Source organism: Cynocephalus volans, chromosome 7 (assembly GCF_027409185.1).
Source record: "Cynocephalus volans isolate mCynVol1 chromosome 7, mCynVol1.pri, whole genome shotgun sequence".
Classification (NCBI taxonomy): Eukaryota; Metazoa; Chordata; class Mammalia; order Dermoptera; family Cynocephalidae; genus Cynocephalus; species Cynocephalus volans.
Window position 1 is genome coordinate 63689112 of NC_084466.1, and position 13588 is coordinate 63702699.

General features: G+C 34.5%; 1 protein-coding gene across 6 annotated transcripts in view; it reads right to left on the minus strand.

Moving 5' to 3' along the window:
• The window catches only part of ZC3H13 (zinc finger CCCH-type containing 13), a 91635-nt gene that overhangs the window by 13305 nt on the left and 64742 nt on the right, over positions 1–13588 (minus strand). For 3 of the 6 annotated variants that reach the window (XM_063102151.1, XM_063102152.1, XM_063102150.1), the window contains exons 11-14: positions 8332–8520; positions 4564–4647; positions 3666–4209; positions 200–303 (exon numbers count right to left, since the gene is read on the minus strand). In XM_063102151.1, the coding sequence (XP_062958221.1) occupies positions 200–303; positions 3666–4209; positions 4564–4647; positions 8332–8520 (921 nt within the window). The remainder of the gene's footprint in view (positions 1–199; positions 304–3665; positions 4210–4563; positions 4648–8331; positions 8521–13588) is intronic. The other 3 variants (XM_063102155.1, XM_063102154.1, XM_063102153.1) reach the window with 2 other exon arrangements.

Consider the following 13588-nt stretch of genomic DNA (forward strand, 5'->3'; position numbering starts at 1 on the left):
AGTAGAAAATGACAGTGCCATTGTGATAACATGACTATATTTTTAACACATACTTTAGTCACATAAGGAAATATTTAGAAGCAACAGAGCAAGGAAACTTTTTAAAATCTTAATTCATCAGTTTTTACTAATGTCAAAAAATGGTCTCATGGTTATAAATGAATATGAATATAGAGACACAGAAACAGACTCTGCTTACTTTTATCATCTCCACTGTTGTAGGTGTCACTGTCGGGAGAATGTTCACGCCGACGCTTTGGTGACTGCCGAGGGCTTGGACTCCCTTCATTTCTATAGCGCTTCCTAAATTAGGCAAGCAAATTCAATTTATAAAACTCCGGGATATAAAAAAGATATTTCTTTACTATGTCTTTTATTAGTTATTTCTTTACTATAACTAGAACATGTAATTGTAGAAAAGCAATATGTCAGAGCTAAATCATGCAAAGAAGTATTTAGTGTCTTCGATAAAAATTCTTTACTTCATTTGCTAAGGCTTACAACTGTAGACTTAAAATACATGGCAACATTTCTTCCTTTCTTCATTATACATGTAGAATCACTCAACTGAATATTCCCACATTTAAATACTGTAAGGTGGTAACAGGCAGCACAGAAATTAATATATTAATGTACCTTGTAGAACAAACATTCATCAATTTTACATTCTTACAATGCAGAAATGCCTTACGCTGGGAAGCTGAATGAGACTATCTAGTATTGGCTTTGGAGTCAAAAGCTAATAGTTCAACTTATAGGCACATTATTTATCATGCAACCTTAAGTAAGTTCCTTGAAATCACTGAACCTTAGCTTTCTTATGCAAAAATGAGGGAAAAAATGAGAGTCCATCTCATAAAACTGTAATGAAGAATAAATTAATTATGTCAAAAGCTAAGTGCAAGACATGTTGTGGGTACATGGTAAAAACTAATTCCTTTCCCTTTTTTAGAACTAAATCATTTACTTGGTGACAAATTACTAAAATTATTCATATATTCATTCTATTTCCTGTTCCTTAGTTGAGCTTTAAATGAGTAGTAATTTGTATCTCTTGAGTACTTACATTATTCTAGTGGTTTCTACATTTTCATTAAATTTTGACCACCTATTTTATTTATTTTTTTTACTAACATCGTTTGTTTATAAATACTATAATCAAAAGTTGAGAAACATATTGCAGCACATTGTATCTCCTGGACAGCTCCTTTATACAGATGAGCAACCATGTGGAGTAGGCGACAGCCCGAGGTGTAGTATGACAACTTACAGGCCCAAGCTCCTGCAACTCCTTATCCACATGTGGCTTATTTCCAAATTCTGTGAATCTAGACTGGCCTAGTGACTTGCAATGACAAGAAAATGTGGTAAAAGTGACTGCAAATTTTGAGAGGACTCAAGAAGCCATGTAGCTTCTACTTTTGCCTTTCTGGTATGTTTCCACCATTACGTGCAAAAGCAGAGTTTAGACTACTGTAGGCTGAGAAGTCATGTGGAGGAGAAATAAGATGCCCTAATTGCCAGACATGTGAGTGAGGCCAACTTGAGTCATGCAGGCCCACTTGAACTGTCAGATCAACTGTAGACACCTCAGTGATCTCAAGTGAAACCAGAAGAACCACTCTGCTGAGCCCAGACAAAATTACTAATCCATAGACTCATGAGCGAATAAGCGGTTGTTGTTTCAAACTACTAACTTTTGGTGTGGTTTATTCCACAGCAATAGATAACCAATACACTAGAATAAAGTGAAAATTTAAAACATGAGAAAAAGAACTTGAAGTTTTTCCAAGGAAATACCTAAAGAAACAAAATTAGAGTAAAATAAATACTATGGCAATTCAGCACCTTCTACATAACAGCTGTCTAAAAAAAAAAGCTAGATAAACTTAACTACTGAGATGACAATACAATTAATGAAAAGATCAAGAGATCATCTCACATAGTTAATTTTTGTTATAGAGTTGTTTAACTTCTAAGTTTGTGGGGTCACTGTTAAGTCTTGGATTATCTAGTCACAGAAAACCAGAAAAAACTTTTGCTATTATAAGCAGAGATGAGAAGCATAAAAAGATTACTGAAAGCATAGGACTGGATAAAAGATAGATAACAAAGATATCAGAATTTTAATCTTAGAAGATAGACAGTTAAAGAGGTCAGAGGAGGGAAGAGAAATAATATGTATGTGTACCTACATGTGTTAAAGGAAGTACCTCTGAAGTTTATGATCTGTAAGATTTTTTAAAATGTGGGGAGGGAGAGGCAGGAGGGTGTATCACAGAAAATCTTGGCTGATTAAAAAGCAGTCAAGATGTAATAGAAGAAAGCTCCACTTCCATGCTATGTTGTGTGTCCATAACCATAATCCACAATATAATGACGAAAAAAGCCTAACACAGAGAGCCTGAATTCACCTTGAGGCAAATGAGCTGGAGGAAGGGGCAAGGAAATTGAAGCTATATAAATTATTTCCTCAGTTTGTTTTAGCAAGCTTAACTATAACTTTTATCCCAGTTGCTATCAAAAATAGGCAGTTAACTCCAATTTTTTTGTGTGCTTGGTTTTTTGCCTGTAAGACCTCAAAATTAGCCAGAGTCCACAATTCTCATGGTCATAGTGATCAGCTTAGCCAATCACTGTCTACCCCTCAACTAATGACAGTCCAACACAGAGAGGGCTGCTAAGCTGACAGATAAAACCCTGAGGCCTTCATAGCCATCATTTGGAGAAAACCTTTCTGAGACTGGAACTAACACAGAGGGAAACAATGGAGAGAGGAAGAGGTACCATTCCTGACACTTTGTTTGAGAATTTGGATATAGTCACATCAGAACAAGCAAAAAGCTAACCCTCGACTTCACAGATACCTGAGCAAATAAGTTCTCTGTGGGTTAAAAAAAAGGGGGGAGAAGTTGGCAGGGGGAAGAAAGAAGAAATACCCTCAGATATAGTATATGAGGTGTCAAGGATACATCTTTTGACCCCAATAACTATACTCCAAACCACAAGAGAGGATACTTCATCTCTTATCCTCTTCTATCCATGCAGTGATTACAAGAATTCCCTTAGCTCTAAAGACACTGTGAATACTTCCTGTAGCCTCTGGGTGGTGACTCCATACTTGCAACCACACAAAACTCATGAAGGATTATCAGGAATGGCACACGAAATATCTCTTGGTGACTAGTCAACACCATTAAGTAGTTATAAATGGGATATGACGGGACAAAAGTTCACTGATTCTATCACATGTTCTATTAACTTTTATGTTGGAGTCCTGTTTAAAAAAAAAAAGTCTGTAGCAGTTGAGTAAGCCCATGTGCCATCAAAAATACACAGTAAAGAACAGATTAATTACATCCCCTGGACACAGAAGGAGAACTGAAAAATTATTATTTTTTTCCTAGACAATTAAAAAGACTTTAAACACCAAATATATACAAGTGTACTTCAAAAAGTTCATGGAAAAATAGAATTAAAAGATGATACAAATCTTTCCATGAACTTTTTGAAGTACCCTCATATAATAAATTTGAAATACAGAAAAACGTAGAGAGGAAAAGAATTAACAGGAAATTAAGGGGCACACTGAAAAGCATTAAATGAAACTTTTGAATTCTTTACTGAAATGTAACTTTTTGAAACTGATTTATAATCTTTCTTACTTTGATTTTCTCTCATCATGTCCATCTCTTGGATTCCTATCTTCCCGGATATCTTCTCGCTTTTCTCTGCGGTCATCTCTTCCTTTGTCTTTGTCTTCCCACTCCCTCTGACGCTCTCGTTCTTTCTCTCTTTCCCTTGCTCTTTCTCGCTCCCGTTCTCGTTCTCTCTCTCGTTCTCTTTCTCTCTCCCTCTCTCTTTCTTCTCTCTCTCGCTCCCGTTCTTTTTCCCTTTCTCGCTCCCTCTCTCTTTCCCTCTCTCGATCATGGTCACGATCTCTGTCTCTTTCACGGTCCCTCTCTTTCTCTCTTTCTCTTTCCCGTTCCCTAGCGCGCTCTCTTTCTAGTTCTCTTTCTTTTTCTCTTTCCCGATCTCGTTCACGTTCCCTCTCTCTCTCCCTCTCCCTGTCTCGTTCTCGATCTCTCTCTCTAGCCCTCTCATCTCTTCTATCATCCACTCTGTCTACTCTTCGTTCCTCTCTTCTTTCATCACGCTCAAGCTCGTCATTCCTTCCCTGATGTCGAATTGGTGAGCTTGGTCTTTGATCTACAATGAAAATCAAGTTTTGTCAATGATTAATTTGACAGATAACCTGTTTGTAAAATAGTATGGCAAATCTTAAATTTTATCTGTATATAGGGTCAGACTGGCAACAAATTATAAATTAGTTACTATATTTACTTTTAATTTAATCATTCAAATAACAATCACCCCTAGACCTTTTAAAAATATATTTTTCTTAAAGATAATTTTTATTTGCCCTCTAACTGACAAGTTTTCTGCTCCCCATCACCCCCCATTCCCCCTCCCACTGATCCACTTCGATCTTTCTCTGCATGCTCCCTACCCTACCTCCAGCCCACTGCTCCAACCCCACTTTCTGCCATCTCTACCCTTCACCTCTGATCTTCTCTGTCCCCCCAGCAGGACCTGAGAACACTGGTGGCAAAGGATAGGGGCAGCAGGAGGTGTAGAACATAGGAGCTGAAGGAAAAAAAAAATTTCCCTCGTAAGTCACACCTCTAATTTCAGGCCAAAATATATACACATCAAAGTGCAGCTATTATGTGAGGAAAAATATGGTAGAACAAAACATGTCAAATTTTGTTGCTGCAATATCAATCTCTTATCATAAACTAGAATATTAAGGGTACTGATGTTCTAGCAAGCTTGAAATAGTCAAATGTAAAAATTGTTTCATATTAGTGATATATATCTATAATTAATAACTACTAATAAATTAAAAGTTTTATTTAATGATGTAAATCATTACTCAGCTAAAGAGCTGTTTTCTTAAAATGTTATCACATTTTATATTTTCTTCCAGACTACACACGAATCACATAAACACAGAGAGAATAAATGCATGCTGCCCAAACACCCAGCTGAGCAGGAAATTAGTCTGGGTTTAAAAAATGTAAAAGAAGATGGCATGAACTAGGACACTGTGATGTTTCTATTTCCACACTATATAACAAAGTCTATCAGTTAGTCCATAAAGGTCATACCACAATATGGCCAACAGGATGGTAAGTAGAACATCTAACATCAACTTATTTATCAGAATAATTTTAGGATATTTCCAAAAAGAATTCAATACAGGAATTTGAATTTCCCTTCCTTATCACTGGTAAAAAAGACAAGAATTATCGATGTTTACTATTTAAAGGTTATAGATATAGATACAAAATTCATAGAATTTTAAAGTCAAACAAAATGAAACCCTGTCCAGTCCTTTCTCCCCCTTTCTTCTTAAAAACAGAAATTATGGTAAAGAAGTTGACTTGCCAAAGTCACAGAGATGGCAGACGCATTAGGACATCAGGACTAGAAGTCAGTTTTCTTAAACCCTTTTATTTTTGCTGAAACCAACTTAAATTTAAAACGGTCCTACTGTACAACACTTTGGACTCTCTGAATACTATATACCCGTGTTTTAGACTGTCTTAATTTCTGGTTTGGGGGTCATAACAACATCACAATGATTACAAAATTACCTGAAACAAATTCAATACTGTAACTTACTGCAATTCTTACTTGAAATTTCTGATTATAGCAATATCAGGGAACAGACTGCTTTATTCACTCTTTTTTGGCAGATAAAACCTTTATTTTCCCAACCAAAATGACGATGCTCCTTATTTCAAAGGAAAATGGTAAGGATATAAGGACACCATTTCAATATGTCTAAAGAATCTTTCCTATCGCTTCCCCAAAATGTGTTCTTCAAAGATGTACTTCCCTGCATATATTTCCTTATCCTAATGAATGACATACCCATTCATGAAAGCTAGCAATCTCTGAGTTATCTAAGTCCCATCATATCCAAGTCCCATCAATTTCACTTCTGAAACACATCACTTCTAAAATAAAATATTTCACTTCTCAAACTTTGATCAACTCTTCTTAGATGAATATGTCATTAACAGTCTAACTGGTTGGTATCCTTGTCTTCAGTCTTTTTCCAGACTCTTAATACGTTTTTTGGTAAAAACGTTCTTTCTTCCAGCTACTTAGAAGCAGTTCTCTTGTAGTCAATGAAAGGCAGTTAAATTCAAAATATTTAGCCTGACTTATTAGGTCATTTACAAGCTGGCCTACAGTTTCTTCTCCTCAGCTCTTTTTCTACCCTACCAATTATACCATATCTTTACTCCAACATAATTTTTTACTACTCCAAAGCATATATTTCTCTCAGTCCTGTGTGCCTGCACATTCTGCCCCTTTTCCTGTAAAGTGCTTCTTCCATTGTTACTTCTAGCAAACTCTTATGTATCCTTCAGGTCCTAATTCAGATGTCACTTCTTTAGTTGGCTTTCATAGAATTCCTCAGAATTGTGTTTGCTCTTTTGTCTTCTCATAGAACTTTATATAGTAGCAGCATTTATCATACTTTGTCTATTTGTACCATGATCAGACTGTGAAGAACTAAAGGGAAGATTTACATCACCAAGCACAGAACAAGGTGGCTGGGCACATCTCTACCCTCGACTCTATCAATCTCCCTATTGCTCACCATACTGGAGCCACATTACCTTCTATCAAATCCTAGAACATATTAGGTTATTTCCCATTTTAGGGAATTTGCACATACTCGTTCCTCTTTTACCCTCAATCTTTGCAAAGCTAGCTTTTCTCCTGCATTTATGCCTCTGCATAAATGTAATCTCCTCAAAATTTTCAAAAACACTCTAAAGTATATCCCTCTCTTATTCTTCATTTCTATCTGGGTCCCTCGTTTCCTTGACAGCACTCAATAATCATTTCTATTTTTTTTGGAGGGCGTGTCTTTTCCTCCATTAAGTTCTACAAGGACAAAAACTATTGTATTCCAAGTATCTAGCAAAGTGCCTGGCATGGGTGCTCAATAAACATTTTTAGACTACATCAATAACTCTAGAAATATATGTATATTTTAATCATACAACTGATATTTATTGAAGAAGTTCAATAAAATAAGTAAAATAAAAATAGAAAATAGTAAAATAAAATATAAGAACTGGACTTGTAGTCAGAAGGCCTGAGTTTGAAACAGCTCCGGAACTTCTCTGGAATACTGGAAACTTAGTTCTCTTAGATCTAATTTCCAAAACTCTGAAACATGGATTATCTTATCTACCTGTACTCACAGGGATATTGTAAAGAATAAGTTAGAGAATATACGCCAAAAGTTCTTGGTACCTAGCAGAAGCTCAGTGTGTGTGGGTGAACTTGACATAAGATTGAAAGCAAACTACTGAATTCAGGCATCAGATGAGAAAAACCTGAACTAGGTTATGAAAATAGAAAAAAAGTAATAGAGATATATATTTTAAAGAAAAACATTATCAGGACATAGAATTAGATTTAAAGAGAGGTAAATCAAAGTGCTAGGGAAGAAATAATTCCAGATATCAACACAGAACATAAAAACTCCAGCCCTATCTGTAAATGAGCAAATCCTATGCATCTTTTAACTCAAATGCATTAGGCTTACCTTAAACGAATTCAACCCAAGCAACTCTTCCGCTTCTGATCTTATCTATACTCCCCAAAGTAGAAGGTGTCTTAGAGACTTTGTTCTTCTCCCATTACTATCCATATCAAGACATAATATTACCTCTTTGATTCAGCCGACAGTAAAAGCTCAACATTCAACTCTCTGGTCTACCAAGTTTCATATTATATATTAACCTCAGCATTATAGTCAACCTTACTTCAGTAATCAGCCAAGGTTAGTAAGACTCTCATGAGATTTTAAATGTTTAAAGGCCCTAATATGTACAGACAAGAAAAGCTTGCCAAAGACAGTACTTAACCCTTACTAAGTGCTTCCCAGCAATCTTGCTTCAAAATTGATTTCTTTAAGAGATCATATAATAGGTTACAGAAAACTTTTAGCTTAAGACATACAAGAATATATAATTAGCTAAAGCAAATATTATGTATTCTAAGGATGGAATATGAATAAAATGTTTCTCCCAACAATCCCCAGCTTTATCATCCATCTTTTTCCTGCTACTACCTGGCAGTTCTTATAAGGTTATGTGAATAAATAGTTTCAAATGTGTCATCAAGCACAGGTCTTAAAAGATATTTTATACTAAAAAGTAAATTGGTAATTGTTTTTTTAAGAAAATTTCCCCATTTGACGTTGGTCACAATTTAATAAAACTGCATTTGACAAACCTCTCTCTCTGTTGTCACGACGGTCTCTCTCTCCATGTCTTCTCTCAAAGGAAGAATCCCTTGCTTGATCTCTGTTGTCTCTTTCAGGGTATCTGTCTCTTTCAGGATAGCTACTTCGAGTTTCCCAGCTGTCATGATAGTTGCTACTACTGTGACTATCAATTTGAGAACCTCTTGTGCCTCGACTTCCTAAACAAAGGATATTCACACAAATGTTTAACACATACACTTTATTCAACAAGTTTCTTCAATTATACTCATTCCTCCTAGAAAACACTATTATTATTATTATTATTTTAGTATTCCAAAGTATGGTAATTACTATTGAAAAGAATATTAAGCACTGGATTATAACACCCCCAAGTTGTTCAATGACTGACTTGAGTAAGCTAAGTCCCAGTTTTCTCCATCTAGAAAAAGGTAATATGATAGAATCATAAAGCAAAAAGATTCATTTAAATTAACAAAAAACAACAAAACAGAAGATAAAAACTATTTCTTCATACATAACTCAACGAAATATTATGAAAATAATGAAAAATATGAAGATATATTATTACTTTAATTACAGTACACAGTGAAAACATCTTAAGATAGAGCCAAAGTACTTTGGCAACATTAAGGGATATTTGAAAATTTTCATTAAAAGACATGGAAACAAATGTTCATAGTAGCTTTATTTGTAATAGCCCCAAACTGGAAAGTATCCAAAAGTCTTTCAATAGGTACATGGTTATACAAACCATAATACATCCATACTGTGGAATACCATTCAGCAATAATAAGGAACAAACTGTTGATACCTGCAAAAACTTGGATGAACCTCAAGAAAATTACTCTTAGTGGAAAAGCCAATCTCAACAGGATATATACAGCATGATTCCATTGATGACACATTCATGAAATAACATAATTATAAGACAGAGGACATATTGGAGGTTGCCAGGGACAGGGAGAGGGAATACGTATGGCTATAAAGGGGTAACACAAGGGAACTTTATGATGTTACAGTTGAGTATCTTGGTTGCTAAGATGGTAACATAAGGCCACACCAGTGATAAAACTGCATAGAGCTACACAAACATACACACACACAAGTATATGTATAACTGGTAAAATCTGAATTAGCTATATGGATTGCACCATGTCAATTTCTTGGTTTTGATACTGTATTATAGGTGTATTAAGATGTTAACATTAGGGAAGCTGAGGGAAGGGTATGCAGCTTTCCTTGTATATTCCTTTGCAATCTCCTATGAATCCCTAATACAAAATTAAAAAAAAAATTTTTTTAATTTTTGGGGGAGTGCTGTGAGTAGAGAAAGAGAAGCAGGACTGAAGCTGTGATAACTGAGGAATATTTGGCAAAAACAAAGGCAAAAACCTCTGGAGAGCCCTGCCCTCAAACTCATAGAAGTACCAGAAATAAACCCTGAATAAGAGTTCATGCCAAACATAAAAGAAAACACATGAAAAACCAACCCACCCAAAGCAAGAATCGGAAGGCACTTTCCCAAGATTAAAACAAAAAGAAAACTCAAAAAAACCTGAAAACCAACAAAGAACTTACACGTAACAGGCCTTGAACCCTAAAAGAATTACAGCATAATTTTAAGTACTGTAACAGGGTATTTTAACAATCAAAATATCTGTTAAGATTATTTTAATAATTAAAGACCACGAAGAAGAAATTTAAAACATTTTAAAAGACTACAAAAGGGCTAAATATAACACGTAGGAATAGAAAGTTTAAACATCAGATTAGATGCAGCTAACAGAAAAGCGGTAAACTAAAAGTCTAAGGATCTGACCCAGAAGGCGAAACAGAGAAAAGAGATGAAAAATTTGAAAGGAAAGCTGAGAATCAAGGAAGATACAATGAGGAGATTCAAGATATGTTTCATAACTATATGTTGTTTAGAGTCACATTTAAACCAAAAGGATACAGAAAGGTTGGAAAGATGGGAAAAGATATATCAAATAAATACCAACCAAGAGAGAGCTGCCAGCAAAACAACCTTCATGACAAAGAGCACTATCCAATTCACCTTATGTGTATCTAATAGCAAAGCCTCAAAATATTCAAATCAGAAACTGATCAAACTACAAGAAATCAACAAATCCACAAATTCCACAATGATAGGGGAAGATATAACTCACCTGTCTGTAATGACAGAACATACAGACTAAAATAAATTAGATATAGATTTGAGAAAGCATAGTTAACAAACTTAGTCTTAGAGACAAACTTGGCATCCAACCATTAAAAACACAACCTTTTTCAAGCATGTGCAGAACACTTACAAAAACTTCTGAACCACAAAATAAGATTAAACAAATACACATACCAAAGAACTTCTAACAGTGTATTCTCTGGCAACAATTTAAAAAAGGGGAGGGAACTTATTTAAAAAAGCATGACTGGAAATCTAAAATCCTATATCTACATAAATCATGAGTCAAAGAAGAAGTCATATAAAAGTTACAAAGTGTTTAGAATGGGTACTAATATAAATACTACATATTTAACAAAAGAGTTAAAACAGAAGAACAGAAATTAATGAAAGAGAACAAAAGAGATACAAAAGAATATAAACAAAACCAAAAATTAGTTCTTTAAAAAGACTTAAAATGGACAAACCTCTGGCAAGATTGATCAAGGAAAAAATAAGGGAATATATTATAGATATAACAGATTTTTTAAAAAAATTTTAGAAATATCTTTTTATCAAAAATTTGAAAACAAATTTCTTGGAAAAATATAACTTGCTAGAACTGCTTGAAGAAAAACCAGAAAATCTATACAAATCTATACTATTAGAGGAACTCATTTAGTAGTAAATGCTCTAGCAATAGGACAAATGTTACCAAACTTTCAAAGAACAAATAACCAATCACCTATATAAATTGTTCCAGAGAAGAGTTTTTCCAGAAAGAAACATTTTATATGGCTAGTACAACTTTGATTCCCAAACCAAAGGAGGATAATATAAAAACTGAAAACTATGCAGTGGTATGTTAGAACTGGTTCATACTGGCTCACAGGAGCCAACTGTGGGCATCTCTCCCCAGCTCCACACTGCATGGCATCATGTTAGCTGACAATCTGCTTAACGTAGGAGTTATTTTTACCACAGACATCGGCAAAAGCTGAAAGTCAGGACTTCTTTTCTTAGTCAGTTATTAAAAATTTACCATTGTGCCATGATTATATGCCAATCTCAATTAAAAACATAAATGCTAAATTCAAAATTAAAATTTAACAAGCTTACTCTAGAACTTTGAAAAAAGACAAAATGACAAAACTGCATTATCCTGGAATGCAAGGATAATTCTAAATTTAAAAAAATACATTAACATAAGTAATAAGGTAATAGAGACAAATTACATGATCTTCTCAAGACAGAGAAAAAACAGTAGTGATAACAACTGTTAGGTAAATTGGGAAAATTAGGAGAATCCTTAACAAAATAAAAAGCATCTGTAAAAGATCTACAAACACTACATTTAATAGTAAAATGCCAGCAACAATCCTTTAAAATCTGAAACAAAGCAAAGAAGCCCACTCCACTTTACACTGTACTGATGAAGAGGCTCAGCAGGTTATCGACAGAAAATAAATAATAATCAGAAAAGAAGAGCCGAATCTGTCTGTCCTCAGATATATTTGTTAAGAAAAATTAGACCTGTTTTAAAAAGGGCTGGCCAGTTTGCTCACTCCGTTAGAGCGTGGTGCTGAAAAGCATCAAGGTCAAGGGTTTGGATCCCCCTACCAGCCAGCCACCAAAAACAAACAAACAAACAAAACATAAATATCACTTACCATTTCCATATACCAGTGATAAGCATTAGTAAATGTAATGTTTTAAAAGATACCATCTAGTGACACATGTACATAGTTATTCACTAAAGCACTGTTTGAAAGAGAAAAAGATTGGAAAACCTAAACATCCATCAATGCAGAACTCGTTGACTTTATAGTATGTCCTACAACAGACACTTTCTGCTAAAAGAAGGAAGCAGCTGTTTACCATATTGAATGATGTGGGATGATCTCCAAGACACTTGAGTGAAAACAATAGGGTATAGAGCAGTACAGAGTTTTACTTTTTAATAAAATTTTTTTATTGATAACACCATGGCCAAGGGTTCAGATCCCTGTAGTGGTCAGCCACCTTTGAATCCCCAAAAAAGTTTTATAAAAATCATTTTTGTAAAACTAGAGGGGAAAATGAACAGATATACGAGGGTACTTCAAAAGTTCATAGAAAGATTTGTATTATCTTTCAATTCTATTTTTCAATGAACTTTTTGAAGTACCCTCATACATATTTGCTTGTGTAAAATTTTTTTGGGAGAATACATACAAAGCTGGCAACAGGGGTCAGGGATAGAAGGGAGGCTTTTACTACATGTCCTTTGAAATTCTGAACCACATGAATGTATTACTTAAAAATTTTTTTTAACTTAAAAAAATGTTTAAAGTACCATTTACAATGGCAACAAAAACAGAGGGTACCCAGAAATAAAAAAGGCATAAAACCTTACTGAAAAAAGTTATAAATCTATAAATTTAATGCATTTGAAACAAAAATCTGACAGTTTTTCATGAAATTAAAAACTGTTTTCTAAAATGTTATGAAAAAAAGGTCAAGAAAAGCCAAGACATCTCTGAAGAAGGTAAGGAACCTTCAACACTTAAATGTGAAGGTGCAATACTGACCAGGGACAGACCAACAATCCAATGGAAAGAATAACGAGTTCTGCAGCAGTGTTTCGGGAGAGGGGAGAGAAGGGGATAGGGATGGAGGAAGGTCAAATCTAATAAAGTCCAGCAGTTTGAAGACAGTCATAACTACATTTAAGTCATTTGGATAATGGTAAATGCTTTTTAGGGGAAGAAAAGAAAAATGGATCAAAGTACTGATATGTGATGGTTTGTGATAGTTTGAGATGGTTTGAAGCAAGTACAAATGCTGAAGAATACACAAATCAGTCATTTCTGATGCCATCAATTTTTAAAACCTACCATTTTAACCCGTTACTTTAACAATCATTTCCTCATATATGAAGGTACTTCAAAAAGTTTGTGGAAAAATAGAATTGAAAGATAATATGAATGTTTCCATGAACTTTTTGAAGATCCCTTGCATATATCTGTTTAGTAGGAATAACTTCCTTGTGATTCTACTTTTTTGCCTGATAGCAATTTTCTTAGTGTTTCCCATTAATCAAGATGCAGACATGACTGGATATA